The 18,333-nt window shown below is 36.4% G+C and overlaps 1 protein-coding gene across 50 annotated transcripts in view; it reads right to left on the bottom strand.

Annotated features, from left to right (window-relative positions):
• KCNMA1 (potassium calcium-activated channel subfamily M alpha 1) overlaps positions 1 to 18,333 on the bottom strand; it is a 424,339-nt gene that overhangs the window by 81,891 nt on the left and 324,115 nt on the right. For 13 of the 50 annotated variants that reach the window (XM_038141591.1, XM_038141590.1, XM_038141594.1 and 10 more), the window contains one exon: positions 15,374 to 15,547. The exons of the other annotated variants lie outside the window; for them this stretch is intronic. In XM_038141591.1, coding sequence (XP_037997519.1) covers positions 15,374 to 15,547 — 174 coding nt within the window. The remainder of the gene's footprint in view (positions 1 to 15,373; positions 15,548 to 18,333) is intronic. 50 annotated transcript variants of the gene reach the window in all.

The following is an 18,333-nucleotide window of genomic DNA, read 5'->3' as shown; positions in this document are numbered from 1 at the left end:
CCCCCTGCTCCATTAAATTCAGAGAAAAATATACAATGCCTCGAAGTAACTAAGAGTAAAAGCACAGGAGTCCTTAGTGATTGCTCTGCTCCTTGGGATTAGAGATCTTGTATTTACAGCATAGATTTTGTTTGCAGGCAGAGTATTTCAGTGCACAGGAAAGCGATACTTCCATGCCTTTGGAGCAGGACTCCACAAATTTCAGCTCAGTCTTGTTGCAACTGTTTCCTTTCTGTGAACGTTGGGAAGTGTAGATTTCATCCTCCAGAAATCTAATTACATTTATTACTTCTCTTTTCTATTTAGAAGTGCCAATTTATCTTAACATCTTAAAATACATCTTTCCAGTGTAATTTCAACCTGCATATTCTAAAATTTTAAATTGAAATAAAATTTCATCTACCTTGCTCATTACAAGAAGACAAACTAGGTTCCTGCCAATACCACAAGAGTTTCCTATGACTTCTTAGAAATCCAGGGGATTGTATTCTTAAATGCTATGATTTCACGGGTTTTTTTCAATTCATCCTCTGCTTCCCCATGAGTTGCTTTACTTTTGAAAACACACTTGAGAGGATTTAGCTGAGGTTGTTTCTGTTTTTAACTAGGTGGTTAATATGTGACTGATAAATTGGAGTTTTCTTCATATTTTTTACTTTGTAAAATTTGATACCATTGAACTTCTTTTGGCTTGTGTTTATCTTTGAAAAAAAGGTTGTAGAAATGTCTGTGTCTCTGAACAAGAAGAACTGAAATATTAACATTCAACTCTGGCTTTCTTATCATTATTCAGTCTTATTCAGTTTTCACCCACATCAGTGGAAGAACTTCCATTTACTAAATTTTCATAGGATCAGACTCAGTGATGCCCAATACTCTTTCAGACTTAGCTGTAATATTCCTCTGGGATGGAGGTCTTCACACTCCTGTTATTTCTGTGGCCCTCATATAATTTCATAGGTAAAGTATAAAATGCTGTGTCTATTTACATAGACACTGGTTCTAGAGACAAGTACTTACACTGTATATACATCCATGGGAAAAAACAGAAAAACTGTATACAATTTAAAGGAGCCATCTGAAATTATTATTTTTTAATATAATTGTTTCCTTAGCAAAGCAATACATAATGAAGTTCTTGCAGGCTCCTCAGCCACTACTGATTTCTAAGGCAGCACCACCACCTGCTGGTTACAGGGGGTTTCAAGACCCAGTGCTGTTTTTCTGTCTTCAAATCCATGCATAAATATAGCACAGTATTTCTCAGCTGTTCTTCTACGTAGAAATGTTGTTACCACAAGAAATTTTTAGCAGATGAGTTGAAGTTTGACAATACTCTATTAGCTGAGTTATGGCTTTCATAAAAGCAGGCAATGTTAACAAAGAAATTGTTTTATGCAAAGTACTGTAAGTCACAGGATAAACATTAAAATTAATCAAATAGATTGAACCTGTTGTATTAAAAGGCTATTGTCACATAGGCAGGTTTTATTACTTACAGATACACAGTTAAATACGCTTTATAACACTAAGAAATGAGTATTTTTCCCTAAGTGATCCCCACTTTAGTGTATTCCACAATGCACTTCATTCTTGTGAAGCTTTTTTTCTTGCTCTAAACAAATGCATCTAAAAAAACAATACCACCTGTTAAATCTATTAATATAAAAATTCTAAAATATAAATAAATAAGATTAAATCTACAAGACAATAGCAAAAGTAGTGATAGCAAAAGTGGAGATGAAATACAATCAATTGCTATGGAAATTTAGGGAAATATAGTACATAATTTCTAGGTAAAAACTGGGGAAAAAAATAAAAAAATAAAGAGGAATTAAACCAGCACAATATTAACAAAAAACTCCAAAACTCATATCTCTGCAAAAAGCTCAAAGCAGACTGGCCAAAACTGATTGCTATGGGAAGCAAGGGCTGGCAATCCACCCGGTATGGGTAGAAAATAAAGCATAAGCTAAGAAATCTAGTGGTTACAACTAATAACAATGTTGCTAACATCATCATTTTGGTTTCTCATGGAAGGAATACTCAAAATGATGGATGTATATAGCAAGGATTACATTTTTCAAACACAACTTGAATAGGCTCAAAATACCTCCACATAGAATAAAAAAATTACTGTAATGAATTCTCAGATAATTTCCCTATTACTAAATAATCTACTGATAAGATTAAAATTTCTGCAGCAACTAGGGTTTAACTCTCTTGAAATATTGTGAGAGGGGAAAGCATGCCATGTCACTTCACTTCATGTAAGACCAACTATAATGGCATAAAATTACACAGGCTAGCAACAGAGAAAAAAAGCAAGTAATACTGAATCTACCCAACTAATCTGATATCCTTGTTAAAAAAAAAGACTTATATATGTTTTGTTCTTTTAGTTTTTACTTTAATACTAAAGCTACAGAGAGATGCCAACCTTGCTTAGTTCATGACAAGGATCAGACAGCTCACAACAAATGATGAGGAACAGCTTTAGAAAGAAAATTTCATCAAACCCAACTGCATTGTGCTTGGTACTTCTGGATTCATTAACCAAACCTTGATGAGAATATGGACATTACCAAAGAAAGAGAAGGGAGCTCAGTAGAGCACCCTCACTGTTCTCACACAGTGCAATGAATCAAGAGGAGAGGAAAAAAGGCAATGGAGAATTTTGGAGAGGATTGTCAAGGTGTTGAATGAGGAGGTTACTTAGTTGTGTTCTATAGAGCACTTGGTGTGCTCAGCACAAAAATCACTTGAACACTAAGAGTATAAAATTAAATACAGGTGATGTCCCTTTTCAAAGTAGGTAGCATGACAAGGAAGAGAGAAGACTGATAAAATTAAAAAAAAAAAAGAAAATAAATTCTGCAGGAAACCACAGAACTGCCAGGATTTCTGTTGTATTATCACACCAACTTCACAATAAACTTACAATCACCTGGAGTTGAGGAACTCTCTCCAACAAAGAAAAAAAAATTGATGTATAAAATTTCATAAGATTTACAAGTCAGTTACTACCCTAAAAGAAACTATATCAAACACAAATGCCACAGGATGCCAATATATTTGGAAATACTGTTGCTGCCAGATGTTTTGAGAGTCACATACTGAAAGCATCCAGAAATCCTATGCTCAGGGGACACTGACAGCTGTCAAGAAAGTCATCTTCCAAAATCAAATTGCTTGGAGCTCTACCTCTGAGGGTTTTATTTTGTTCTGTTTGAGGAGAAAGAAGAGGGCACACAAAAGACTCATATGCTAAGGGCAGATTAAAACCAAACGCATATTTTGACATATTTTATATTCCTCATAGGCAGAACTCAAGGATACTGCTGGGGAAATCTGTGAGGCCCAAGGGACAATTTCAGGATGTTTCCTGAGGAGTATGTGGGGCTTGAGTATTGAGGCAGAATACACGAATCTAAAGTTATGATTCTGGTATGGCCTCAAGCTACAATTTTAAATGCAAAATAAGAATTTTGCTATTTAGCAGCAGAAGTACCAGTAAAACTGTTGATGAATCAGCTGTAGCATTCAAAGACTCAATCAGCCAATCAAAAAGACCTTTTAAGTTTGTTCAGCCACTAGACATGCTAACACTAGAAATCCTGAATCCAAAACCAGAGCTGGCACTTTAATTAAAGTAGGAGATAGTATTTTCAGGGATTATTCAGAGAAAACAGAAAGACAGAAAGTTCTCCACAGATCTTCCTCTAATAAAAAACTACATGTGGTAGTGGTAACAGGGCAGATCTGAAACAAAAATTTAACTAATCCTGTACTTCAAAGAGGCAAATTCAGGTGTAGAGAGTTCTAGGAATGCCATAACCTTTATGATAATGGCATACTGAAGTGCAGACTGAGCACAGAATTCATACTTCATAAATTAACATGCAGGAGGATCTGGTGTCAGCGAGTTAGAAGAATATCAATCCCTGCTCTTACAGAATTTCACACTGATGTAAGATGAGTCAAGTCCAGACTATGTGATTGGATTCTTGGCTTGTCTTCCCTGGCACTGCAAATTGTTTGTTCATCTAGTCCCAAACATAACCAAGGGCTTCTGCTGAGTCATGTAACTCTCTGAAGTGTAAGATGCCTGCACGTTGGACTCCTTGTATGGAAGGATCCTGTCAAAGAGTGAGGATCACATTACTGACTCCAGGCTCTGCAATCTTTGCACCATGATTATCATTACAGGATCTCTGCTGAGACTGACATCTGTCCCAGCCCTACTGTCTTCTCATCTTTTCTCCTATGTCTGAATGAAGAAATCAGTAAGGTACATCTTGTTACTCAGGGCAGGGAGACTCTTGAACACAAAAAAACCAAAATATATTTAATGAAATTCTTCATTTATGTATTTATTTATTTATTTATTTATTTTTCCTTGAGTAACTTTCCTACAGAACACAAGTTTCTGTGGGAAAAAAATCCATCTTTTAAGAACTATTGAAAAATTTAGATAATTCTAAAAAAAAAGTGAAAACTGATTGAAATGAAAACTGATTTCATTCTCTGCAGAATTTTGTTCATAAAATGGAACAAAAATTACACTTTCATGTCTCAATTTACACAAAACATAATTTGTTAAAAATTAAAACTTTACATCAGTAGAACTCAAAATGTGCAACCTCACACAACAGGGTAAATACTTTTTTTCTGTGGAACACTAAAAGCAGTTATTAGCATTCAAGAGTTTGCCAACTATGTTTTACTCATTGGAAAGCTTATTAGCTTTGTTCAGAACCAAGTAAAAACCAGTGTTTCTTATCAAAAACAAGACAAGATACAAGAATTGTTAGGAGTCCATTACTGATGAGAAATATTAGCATGTCATCTGAATATTTGGGAAACATGTCCCATTTGTTGGAAAGGACAGTATGTAGTGGAAGCCAGAAAAGTACACCCTGTTCTATTCAGCAGTGCATCCCACTTTTTCTCATCCTTCTGCTGTCTCATCGTGTGAATTACAGTCATTTTCATACCCTGCAATTCTAAATAAATACTGTATCACTCCCTTGCTGCCGCCCATCTTGTGATTGACTGATCACAGAGAACCTGGCAGTCCTTGCATGTTCTGGTAGATCAGGAATAATTCTAATGGAGCTAAAGCATCAATACAAGGAAAAAAATAATCTTTGGACAAATGCCTGATAATGAAATATGCTATCAGTTTGCACCTATGGATTTACCACATATTGCTCATGGAACAGGGATAAGCATCATCTCTACATTAGGCTCAAAACTTGCAATTATTTTTATTCTCGTCAAAAAGAATCTTTGTCCTATCAGACAATAAAACTTTACCAGCTAGGCAAATATTTATCTTGACTTATAAATTACTGTCCATGGGTCAAGCTGCTATTTTTACTTAATGACCAATCCCACATGGGATCATCTAAGTATGGCAGAAGCAGGGCTAATCCTAGACTAAACCATGTGCATTGTTAGATGGCACACCTGAGGGTTCCTTCTGGCCAGAGTTTGCTCCAAAACAGAGCCTCCATTTCCTGCTGCTAGTCTTCCTTCATAGCATAGGGTGATGTAAAATCTCTCCATATTGCCAGACATGGTGTGTCAGGGAACATCTAGGACCATGGAGTGAGAGTGAAGATAATGTGAGGAACATGGGAATGGAGAAAGGAACATGCGTAGTGCAAGCAAAATCTTTTATGCAAGAACGAACAAAGGAAATTGCATGACAAAGATCAAAGATGCTATAATGAATTTTTGGTTTTCCTTCAGCAGTTCCTCATAGTAAACAAGATCTGCATTCCAATTAAAGTTCAGAAGCAGCTGAAAACTTCAGATAATTTTTAGAAAATATGGCAGCAGAGATACTTCTCTGCTGATGCAGATAAACTCAAGTTACTCCTGCCCTCTCATATAGCATACCCTTTCTAAACCTCTCTAAATTAGACAGCACCAAGGCTGGTAATTTCTCACACCTGGTAATTACAAATGGTAATTTCCCACACCTTCTTTCTGTCTTGTACCCCATTTCACTGTACTCTTGTTCTTGCTGTGCATCTACATTCTTAAGCAAAGATCAGAAAATCTGAAAATTGGCCTCTGAAGGGGAATAACTATGTCAAAACAACATTCAGGCTTATATTTAGGACTTAAAAATGTAGATCTCAAAGCACTTCTCAGCACAAAATGCTATATAGTATACTAGATTAAGAATACAGTATTCCCGTTTTCTGAAGGGAAGAACTATAGTCACATAGTAAGTCAGTGGCACAGTCAAGATTGGGATCTTTGCCTTGCAGCACTTTTGTTTCCCATTTGCCTAGGTAAAATTTCCAGTTAAACTAAAATGCACACAGGAGCGTTTGACCAGATAATACCGGACACATCGTACACATTAATAATGCTTTCTCCACCCTTCCTTTTGAGAATAATTGTGCTGTGCTAACAAGATCTGATGAGTACCAGTGAAGCATGTGTGTGTGAGATAGCACACATTATGCTTCCTAAAATCTTTGATAAGAAGTGAATCATAGAATTACAGCATTCAATATTAAGTAAAGTATCATAAGGAAAGATATATTAAAATATATTATAAACATATTATAAAAAATGCTAAAAGAAGTTTGTGAATAGTCTCAAACAGAGAAAGGATGACTGAGCTTTAATCTATTATAAAGTATAATATCAACATAGTTAAGAATTTACATACTGAAATAAATGTATTTATGATTTCTTAAAAGTAAATGAAAACTTTTCCTTATATGTTCTGTCCAAGCCCCTCCTGTCTACTATAACCCCAGTCAAAGCAACAGTACAGCATGGGCACTTGTGGCACTTCAAGAACCTCATATGGAGTTATAGGACAACAATGTCCTCTTTCCATGCAGAACATAAATAAATCATGACGTTGTGTTTCCTGGCGCACACAAATTCCTCAGAAGGTTCTAAGTACTCAGTAGAAAATAGAGAGACACAGAAAAAATGTCTTGGAAGTTGCTTTGGTCTTTCAAACTGGGGGCTGATCCACTCTGCTGGACCCACACTGACCTTGATAAAATCTGAAGATCTCTTGTCCTGATTCAACAGATTTTCCTAACCTAGGTAAGAAATAGCTTGGCTGCCCCTGCTTCCAGTTCTAGAAGTATGGAACTTATATTAGTCACTTATATGAGAGACTACTAATGTCACTGCAAATCTGATTAAAGGTATGCACATATTAAATATGTTTAGGGTTCTCATGGAATAATCAGATGATGGATCCACTGAGTTTGATTTTTTCTATATTTCTCCTGTTTTTTGTATCAAAATGCATCAAAAGAAAAAACTGACATATATAAAGCAAGGGCTTTCCTTCTAGGGGGTTTTATACTAAACTGCACTCCACTTTATATGTTGAAACAATATTGTGGTCTGTTGTATACTTCAATGAGCATCTCCTTCTATTTAGTACAATACTTCAGATTACATAAAATGTGTAAGATATAAGCCAGAAGACTTCTTTTTCTCTCAGTCTGAGGGGAAATATTCCAAATTGGTGAAGATGTTTTTTTCCTTGAATAATAAAAGGAGACAAAGAATAAGGAAATAAAAGAAAATAAATTATAACAAGAGTATGACATGTACAGGATTTACATATGAAATTTTTTAGTTTTGAAGTAATTGGAAAAGAACATGAATTACATATCAAAGTGTCTCTGTGAATAGCATGAGCTGATAGTTTTCTACTGTTGTTGTTTCAATATTAATTTGAGACCTTGCCCAATAACATTCACACAAACTAGCTAAGAGTCAAAATGGCAATCAATTTGGGGGACCTATCCTGAAAAATGGTACTAACAACTTCCCAGCATCAATGAGCTTCTCAATTCTATGGCTGTTTTAAAAAGCTTCCTCCCAAAGGCACATTTAGAAGTAAATTAAATGCAACTTTGACTTAATTAACGTTTTAAATGATAATGAATACAATGTAGATTCATAGAAGGCATTTACATTGCGTTATAAAACTGATAAAAATTTAATAACTCTTTGTTAATAAGTTATGTCTCTCCAGACCCATAAAGCCTAAGGCAGTCAATGCTGTAGTCTAGGGTCTAATCCAGGTTCCTAATGCAGGTGGTATAAGGAGGCAGGAGACTGACTTGACACTTGACATTTGCTCTAAGCCTGCTCTGGATCAAGCCACTGCTTGTTCATAAATACTTTACTTCATATAGTAAAGGTCAGAATTTGGGCTCAAGGCAGGGCTATGACAGAAATGCTCAAGCTGAAACCGAGCCAGCTCTGGCATCTGTCGCTTGAAATAGCTCGAAAGCAGTAGAGAAGGAGACCTAACTGGCCAGCATCTGTCCCACACCAAGGAGGTAACAGGAAGAATCTGTTGCCTGGTGGTAAGAAACTGTCATGGTGAGTTTCGTGACAACCAGCCACACTCAGGAACTAAAAATGCAAACATAATTTCCATGTCACCTTGCATAAGGCCCTCTGCTAAATTCACTCCATAGGATGCAGACAGCATCTTTCTTAGCTTGTACCCACAAAAGCAAGCCACTCACTAGTCCCTTCCTGTGACCCTGGCAAGAATAACTCAACATAAGACTCAAAGGCCTAAAGAAATTAAAAGCAGACTTTTTGATCTTTCCTTCCCCCACTATCCCAATGTTTCAAAGGTTTCACTGCTAAACTTAGCAGTGCCTCCAACCTGTGATGATGTGAGAGTTCATTTCCTTGTTACAGACATCACAAATTGGGCAGAGCTTACTCTCATCAGCACAGGGGTATACACTGCATCACAAAACTCACCTGGAATAGTGCATGCCTCATTATTTATATTATCTAGCAATGAGCCAGGTTGTCTCATTTTTACCATTCTACCTTCTGAAAACAGCTTAGTTTGGAGGGATTGTTCTGGGGTTTTTTCCTACTTTAGAATTTTTAACATCTCAGTATTCACCTTTATTAGTATTCACCTATATGCTTATACTATGCCCAAAAGAAGCTTAAATAATTTAGCAGCACTCAGGTTCTATTAAAGTATAGAACAATAAAAGGGATTCTTTTTTTTTTTTGTCTTGGAGCATAACTACTCAGTTGAAGTCACTTATTGCAAAATACCTATTGTTTCATATCACTTTTCCCCCTTTTAAAATTAATGTTGTCTCTTCAGTGTTTGAAGAGGAAATTCAGAAGTCACAGTGCACTCATATATGTGAAGAAAGTGATGCAAAAGATACTTGGAATCTTATGAGGCCATATACCAGCCCATTCTGGTCACTGCTTCTATCTCACTGTTACCAATACAGAGCAAAGTACAGTGGGATCGAGGAGGGGATCACCTCCTTGAGGAGGGCAGGACATCAGGAGGGCAAGAAAGGCACACAAAGGGTTGGCTCAGTGAAACCACTGCTCCAGCAAGCAGTTCTTGAATGCTAGTTTAGACTGTGATTGCATTTATTGAGTCAATTCATCCTATCTTCTTTAGTGGAAACACCTGAATGCATCTTTGTATGCTTCCAACAAGGAAAAGAAGGAAAGAAAGTAGGTTATGCAGAATTGTAGACATAAACTAAGTCTGAAAGTGTATTTTCCAGTCTCAGGAAAGCAGATTTCATAGTGTCTGGCTTCTGATTTGCCAGTACCAAGCTATGAAGCTGGCTGCAGATATGGAGATCTCCAGCATGGCAAGCTTTCCAAGCAAGATCTCCAAGCTTTGACTTCATGACAGCGGCTACACCATAAGACCCTCTATAAAATAGCACAGTGGGATTCTCCCGCAGTGGTATTTTTTTCAATTGTTCCATTATCTGGTTTTATAGGCTTTAAAACCCCACTGTTCAGTTTTAGCAATACGAGCTTTCTCAACAGTGGTTCACTCTCAGAAGATGGCTAAGGAAAGTGATTCCCTTCATTCCCCAGTAGAAACTGTTAAGATGTATATGATTGATTTCTTTTTCAGTTGTACTGGACTTGTATCTTAACTGAGTTATCTAAAATAGTATTCTTTCTTAAAAACTGGCAACTAAAATATACACGGGTGCCCATTTTTTCATTATTTTCAGTATTTTGAAAGGGGAAACATAGTCTCGTAAAGGTATTTAGAAGAAACATCATACTCATGTCAGTTCTCAGGAACACAACACTGAATGCATGGAAACCAATCTAACTGAAGTAAAAATCTGTCACCCTAAAAGTAAAATATCTGGAACTGGTTTTACATAAATCAGTATTTCACACACACAGTTCCTTTTGTTGGTTTATTATTATTTATATTCTCTGTGCCTTTGAATTACTAAGGATTTACTTGGCACTGTGTCTCATTCTAATGTTCCATTTTCATTATTCTCACTAAAAAAAAAACCAACAACAGCAACAAAAAAAAAAACCAAAACTATACAACATGGTGCTCTCTCATTGTCCAGTACATAGAGGTGGGGTCATTCCATAGAAGTTAGTTGTAAAAAACACAACAATCTGTTTATAGTCACTTGTTTAGGACCTTATGCCATTCAGAAAGGAGAGCATCTGTCTTTCCTTTCCTAATTGTTTTCATTTCCAAGTCGCTTATTTATTCCCTCAATCTCTTCTTCTTCCTCAAAACATTAACAGCATATTATTGTTTTTTTGTGCAGGACAAAGATGCGGCAGTGTGACCACATTGAGGCCAGCAGGTTGTATAAAAGAGAAAGGATTTATGCAGCATATGCAAAAGTAAGACTTTCAAAGCAAGCAGGTCCACTTCCCTCCTGTGGCCACGGCATAAGTCTCACAGTTCAGAAAAGGTGTGTGGAGGGAGAGAGCAGTGGTACTACCCCACCTTGTCATAATCAGAGTATTACGAATACAATGTAAATGTGATGATATTCATAGGTGGATGAACATCTCATAGTCTCTAGCTACCACAAGGTGGTATATACATCCTGTGAAAGGAAATCCATTGTTGCTAAAGGGTGAACAGAAAATTCTAGCACTGAAAGTTGTCTCCTGAGAGGTCACATAACTGCCCTTCCTGCACCTCAGCTCATGCATGAAAGCTACTTGTCTTGTCTTGCCTTCTACAGCAGGACTAGAGAAGTAGTAGGTTTGAAAAGCAGAGGATACATCCTCTGTAGAAAGCAGAGGATGCTCTCTTGCATTCTAGGAGAAAGAGAGTATGCTGGCTTTTCAGCCAGTATTTCAAGAACCTGAGACTTAATAATTATCAACTCATTTAGAAAAGCCCAAGCATATTTATGCAACTGATGAGTTTTAGATACACTAACCAATGTCTGCTGCATCTGTTACGCATCCATCTCCCTGGATAAATCAGTAAGTTATACATCATTTCAACTCTCAGTATAGAATTTGGCTTTTTCAGTTGTATAGACACACAGGCAGGGTCTGAAGTAACAGGTCAATGAAGAAGCTGGAGCTTTTCTTGGCCTAACTTGCTAAGGTCCCATCACCAGTTATATTTTCAGCACAATTTACCAACCTTAAATGTTTTGGTACCCAAAATGTTCATCTAACCTTGCAGAATGTGATTTTAGGCCCTTTGAGAAAGATTCAGCAGCTAACCTGTTTGTATAGAATAAAATATGCGTTGACACTAGAAGATTATATGGAATATATGACTTTAAACTTGGTCTGACACAGAGGTAGATACATGCTCTGCTTCTTTCAAAAGTTACACTTTTCGCAACTTTTCTTAGCATGGTCTTTCCGTGTAAGATATCTAAGAGTCTGGGCTGAACTCTAAATTCAAAATATAGCAATAACTATTCTTTTCTTTTGTCTCCAGAGATCCTTGATATTCACCAAAGCACAAGTCGTCCCATAAAGCTTCTCAGAACTACCAGGGCATGCCAAAGCATGTTTTCTTACAAGCTCAATTAGATATGTCTGGGCCTAATATCAAGAATATCCTTGAAAATTTAGATTCCCATGGCAGTGGGTGCAGCGACACCTGCAGCAGTGGCAGCGACAACTTGAGGAAACGTTTCCTTTAGGAACATGAACTTTTCATGTTCATGAGAAGCATAGCCGTATGGTGATGGAGAAACACAGAAATTAAATGGTTCAGGTTAAGATTCTGTCTGTATCAATTAATCATTTGAATGGCACCCCCCAAGACTTGGCACAGACCTAAGCAGAAACATCACGCTTGCTAATAACATAATTTCATTGCATAAACCACTCCAGGTTTTTCAGTGGCTAAGTGCCTCTCTCCACTCTAACTGACTTGAGTCTCCAATGCAAAAAATACCTGGACCATTTGCTATTCACATAGCAATCTACCAAATACAGCTAAACCTGAAAAAATGTAGATACAAAAAAAAGGTTTAAAATTCTCTTTCCTTACATTTAGAAAAACTATATTTTTCCAGAAAAGAACCTATAAACTCAAAAGCTCCTTTAATGTAATTATACCTAATCAAAATACCATTTTCATAAGCTGAAAGTAGAAACAACATAATAACAGAGAGACTCATACACAGTGAAAAATACACTGCAAGTGTTACTTTCTCTGCAGATTATACAATTAGAAGATTAAATCCTGTGTACACCACTGAATATGTAAATTGATATCTTCTACTCAACATTCAATTTCTAGAAACAGCACTAATTCTTATAAAAAACTACACATTGTTTCAAAAAGCTCCATACAATGGTCTGTGATTTTATTTACCTTGGGAAAAAAGCCTGCTTTTATAACCAAAAGTTTAAAAAAATAAAAGAAAGAAAGAAAGAAAGAAAGAAAGAAAGAAAGAAAGAAAGAAAGAAAGAAAGAAAGAAAGAAAGAAAGAAAGAAAGAAAGAAAGAAAGAAAGAAAGAAAGAAAGAAAGAAAAGAAAGAAGTACATTAAGCAATTGTAGAAGCAGACCAACTCAACTGGGGCACCATGACCAAAGCAAGCCCTGTAATAGTATAATGACCTTTAATGAGTGTCTGGGGAAACAATACAGTCGTAGCATAAAAGACAAAGGGCAAAACCCATCATGGCTCCACTGACATTAATTTAAAATGATTTTCAGAACAACTAAAGAATGTAAGAGAGGTAATCTGATCCACCAATCTGACCTCACTTTGATTCTGGGGCCCTGCTGCTGCCATTTCTAATTGTCAAACACTCTACATTTCACATCTGCTCATATTTAATGAAAAGCTGACTCTCCCCACCATTCTCTGAGCTAACTAGCTCTGTCAAGATGGGCATCGTCCGACCCCTGTGCACTGCAAAGAAAACACACTGATTTCTATTGAAGCCCTGCCAGTGCAACGTTGCGTGCATATATATATATTTTAATTGGAAAAGAAAGACTTATGTTGCTTTGCAAAGAGTGTGAATTGGTATTGATTTTTGTACTTATTATTAACAGGCAAAGGTGACTCGCCTCACAAGGGGAAGACTGAGATCTCTTTTGATTTGATGGAGTGATGAAGGGGGAAAAAAGGCCCATGAAGGATAGGATGCTAAAAATCCTCAAAGCCGTCAATATCACTTATCCTTCAAAATATAACATAGCTCTAACATGTTTTCCAAAAAGCTCTGGCTTTTGTTGGAAACAATACCATTTTTTGCGGAGGGTTTTGGCTCAGCAGGCAACACAATCAAAAATGTTTACTTCATCTGCCTCTGTAGAGTCTTAAGTGGACTTGAAAGCTATGGTAAACCTACAAATTAGTTTTTCATTCCTTGCCAAACAGTGCTAATGGCAGAAATTTTACCCACTTGCAGGAGACATATTAATTTATCCTAATCTGGTTGCAGTTAACACCAGTGCCACAAACTCTCCGTGCCAGTCTGTACTCCACAAACTCTACCAGGCATGGTGTTACTGAGGCTGTTACACTGTACAAAAAACTGCCCACAGCACAGGAAGGATTCTTGTTCACTTTTCTTAAAAAAGTATGCTTTGCTACATTTTACCCTGATAAAATTCTCGTTAAAGGATAAAACCTCCTGTGATTTAGAACAGGACTTAAAACTAGGAACCGTCCACCTTATGGTGATACATGAGTTGCAAGCAATTAGATAGCTAGGATGTTCAGAGTGCTTACACACAGAGAGAGATGATTTTTGGTAGTATCTCCAAGAAATGCTATTAGAATACTCTTCATTATTATGGTCTTCAGACAAAAGAAATGTGACAATTCTAGGATTGTTATATTTGTGTCTGGAAAAATAGTTCATAAGTCAAAATAGTTAAAGCAAAATCATTCACCACTTGTGCTACATACTGCAATATGTAGCCAAAAGACTACAATATGGTCTTTTGCAATATGGTACCAAAAGACAACCAAGTGCATAATCTAAAAACTACATTATAGTCTTCATAGCACAAGGCACTTTCATCCATAATGACTTGCCTTGTAAAATGGACATGCTTCCTGACCAAAACGCCAATCTATTCTCATAGCTGCAGCTGAAAAATTTTATAGCTTTTCTTTGCCATTTGGGTATGGAAAGGAAAACAGCTCCTGTCCCAAGACATAGTTTTGCCTGTTAAAAATGACTAAAGAGGACAAGAAAATGAAATGAACAAACAAACAAAAAGCCATTTAACAATCTTCCTCAGTTGATGACATCACACAGATAATCCAAGCTTTGGAATCCTTACAGCTTGTCTGAAAAATTAATGGCCATGCAGGTCATTGTTCTAGCATGTTCTAGGTTCTCTGTCTTTTCCCTCTCAACTCTGATCTTTCAAAAGAGCTTTCACGGCACATTCCGGAATGCTACTATTTTATGGAATAGATTCTACATTAAATTTGAAAACGTTTGTACCAGGGATTTGCATCAGCCTAGTTTTTCTAAAAAGGCGCTACAAAAAGCACAACCTATTTTACAAAAAGTACAAACATTTCTGTGGCTTCAGTATTAGATGGAAGATCTTGTTTTATTGAGAATGAAGAGCTACAAACAAAACTAAAGGCAAAAGTAGCAGCACAGAATAGAATTCCAGCTACTACCTTGTATCCTGTATATTTATTCACTGCCCATTGTATGGTGCTCTAGTGCCAGCATTATTAAAGCTACCCACATGGCACCAGCCACAGATTTAGACACAGGTCTTGTCCTCCACCAAAGCACTTATTGCTGAATTAATGACTATTTGTATTGTATGAATAAAATAGAAAAGATGTCACCACACTGCACTACTAAGGTCCTGAAGGCTATTGCAAGAGGATGCTTCATAAAGAACACATAAAGCAAAATAATGATTTACATTTTTTTGCATTAAAAATAAAAACACAAATATAAATACAGAGCTGTGATCAAAATTTGGGGTTGATTTTTTGAAAAAGCATCAGCCCAGTAAAAACTCACAGAACTACAATGCACAACACAAGACAGGGATGATACCACAGACACCACAAACATGGAACAGCATGTGTTGGTGTTAAAACTTACAGGCACGTAAACTGGTGGAGCAATCATTAACAGAGACAGAAGAAAGTGGGAAGGCTCTCTCAAGGGTGTCCATGTTACTATGTACACTGCCTGACATGCAAGAGCAGTCACGCTCAGAGCGTCCGCAATCAAAACAACATGCCAGTTTCATTCTCTTGTAGATGGACATCTTGGCTATAACCATGTGTTGGATGGGAGGAGAGGAAGAGCAGCAGGTTAATGGCAAGGTTATATATATAACAAGGCAGCTGGAAGGTAATTTAAGGGATTTAATACAGGCCTTAGTTAATGTTAACAGTCTTGACCCAGGAAAAAAAAATGCAATGAGATTATTGATAACACTTTGGCTGTACATTAAAAGTAGGGCAAAAGATTAATTGCTCTTTATTTCTGTTCAGTCTTAGGGGATGACCGCAGTCATGGGGAAAAATTACTCTTTACAGTCAAGTGTTTGGATCAAAATAGAACACAGTAAAAGCACAGAATAATAAGAATATGCTTTTCCTTTGGCACAATTAATACCATTGGATTAAAATGAAAACAAAAGTTGCTAGTCCATTAGATATTTTGGCCAATCCTGTTTCCTGTAAAAATCAGAGATTTCTTCATATAAAAATATATATATGTATGTATACACACACAGAAACACACATACACATATATTCTTACATACACACACTCATACACACACATATATATATATAAATAATAGATATAAATATATTTATTCTTAAATGTATTATGATAATTTTTCCGTATTAAACTGTGCCAAAGAACACCTTTACTGCAATTAATTATACATTAATAAAGAGTTACAAGATATTATTAAAATTTTCCCAAAAATTAATTTTGCTTACATTTTATCCTCAGGAATTCAAATTAACTCTTGACAGAATACCAAAATTTGCCCATATAAGAGACAAAACTAAAAATGCTAAATATGGTTGACATTAAGTTCAGTTCACAAATAAGGCATCACCAAAAGCACACAGAGCATTGGTCCACTGAAACATGCTGAGCCAATCATTGGCATGGTTTCTGCTCTGGATTCAAAAGTCAATCAAGAACAAAATAACTGAATGTAGAATTAGGTGTTAGTTCCAAAACAAGTGCCAGGTTAGCCAGAACATCTTTATCTTTCAGTCATCTGAACGTCCTTGTTATGTATTTCTAGAAATACAGAGCATCCTATTTTATAAATGCATGTATAATTACCATCCTGGAATTTTGTATGTCATCTGAATCAGGTATGTTTACGTCTCAAGGAATCCAAAGGCCATTCAGATTGTTTCACATGCTGCACTGAACCAACTTTTGGTAATGGTTTAGATTGAACTGACTCAATTATACTAAAAACAAAACAACACTGACAGGCAAAAACAAAACCTTAAAAGCAAATGCAGGAAAAAAGGTAATGTTTCTCTGGCCTGTACCTTCAGTTTAGAATGTCTTTTTTGCATTATGGTAATGACATTTAAAAGAATTTTTTTTTCCAGTTTCTTAATCCCACAGTCACCAGGAAAGAGGGATTGAAATCACTCAGATGGGTCAAGTCCTGTTCTAAGGCCTTGGTGGCTTGCCATACAGTATACTTGTCAAGCAAGGGTAACATTATGATTGTGGAAAACAGGCATTGAGGGAGATGAATGAGTGATCTCTTCAGCAGCGACCCCATTCCTCTAAAACTTTGCTCACATGACTAATGCCATGTTCTTTTAGCATCCTAGTAGAGTTATCTTACAGCTGTTCAGAAATTCATCATGCAGCATCAGGCTTGTTCATTGCATAGTACATCATTCCTCAGAGCTTGGCTTTTAGTAAGAAGGTTTCCACTGCAGCTTTTGATGCATACACATTCAAACTACACAGAAAATTCAAAACAGCATTTTCCCATGTTTTCCCTCTAACTCTTCCCAATACATTCTTTAAAGTTGAAAAGTTGGACAGCAAAAGAAAAGTGAAATAAGTTACCGAAAGTGTGACAGTCTTTCCAGTATGCCTACTTTCTTATTTTTTAAGGAAATTATAGAAAAATAAAGGGCATTTGTGAGACACACTGACAGTAGGTGAGGTTTAAAAAGCAGGCCCATTTTGCTGTAATTATAGCTGTTTTGAAGGACTTTTTCTAATCAAACGCTGTAGCAAAACACACTGCTCAGAAATTCCCAACTGCTACGTCATTGGTTAGTAACAGTCCCTGGTTTTCATTTCCTTCTGGCCATATCTTGTCAACAGTCAATAATAGGATAGGACACATTTATGGAAATTAAAAAGAAATCATTCTTAAGGGCAAAGAAGGCTGGGAAGGAAAACTTTTTGTACCATTTTCATCAGACTTAAACCAATAAAGTTGGAAATTTAAGGCCTTCTCTTCAATAGGGGATGGACATGATGGCGTTTCTCAAAAGCAATACCCTTCAGGGACTGTTTTTAACTATTATTGTCAGTTGTTCTGGAGATCATGCATCATTTGAATATTTCACATCATTAACATGCAGCAAACAGGCCTGGACCTGGAAATATAAGCAGCAGAAAGGACTTGCCACAAGGATTTTAACAAGTATATAAGCAACTGCATATCAGAGCAATAACTTTTGGAAAGAAAACATGCTGTTACTCTTCATTCCTTTTATACAATCAGTTACATTCACACCAAATACAATACTTATTTCAAATAAAACAAAACACGCATTATTAGTAGGGATGACTAGTGACAAGATCAAAGACAGCACAGAAATGATTTTAAATGGTTCAGCCACACACATACCACTTTCTATAAAACTTCTATAAACATTAACAGAAAATGGGAATCATCAGAGAGACAGGGGGACCTTAAGAACAGCCTCTGTGTGTGTGTTAAATTTATTTGACACCTGTAGAACCTGCATAAGACTCAACTTATTTCTATTCCTAGATGTGTCATAAATGTTGAATAGAATTGTAATTTGATACTGGTGAAA

The sequence above is a fragment of the Motacilla alba genome, chromosome 6, assembly GCF_015832195.1.
Source record: "Motacilla alba alba isolate MOTALB_02 chromosome 6, Motacilla_alba_V1.0_pri, whole genome shotgun sequence".
In the NCBI taxonomy this organism is placed as follows: Eukaryota; Metazoa; Chordata; class Aves; order Passeriformes; family Motacillidae; genus Motacilla; species Motacilla alba.
Note: the sequence above shows the minus strand (reverse complement) of the source record. Positions and strands in the feature narration are given on the sequence as shown.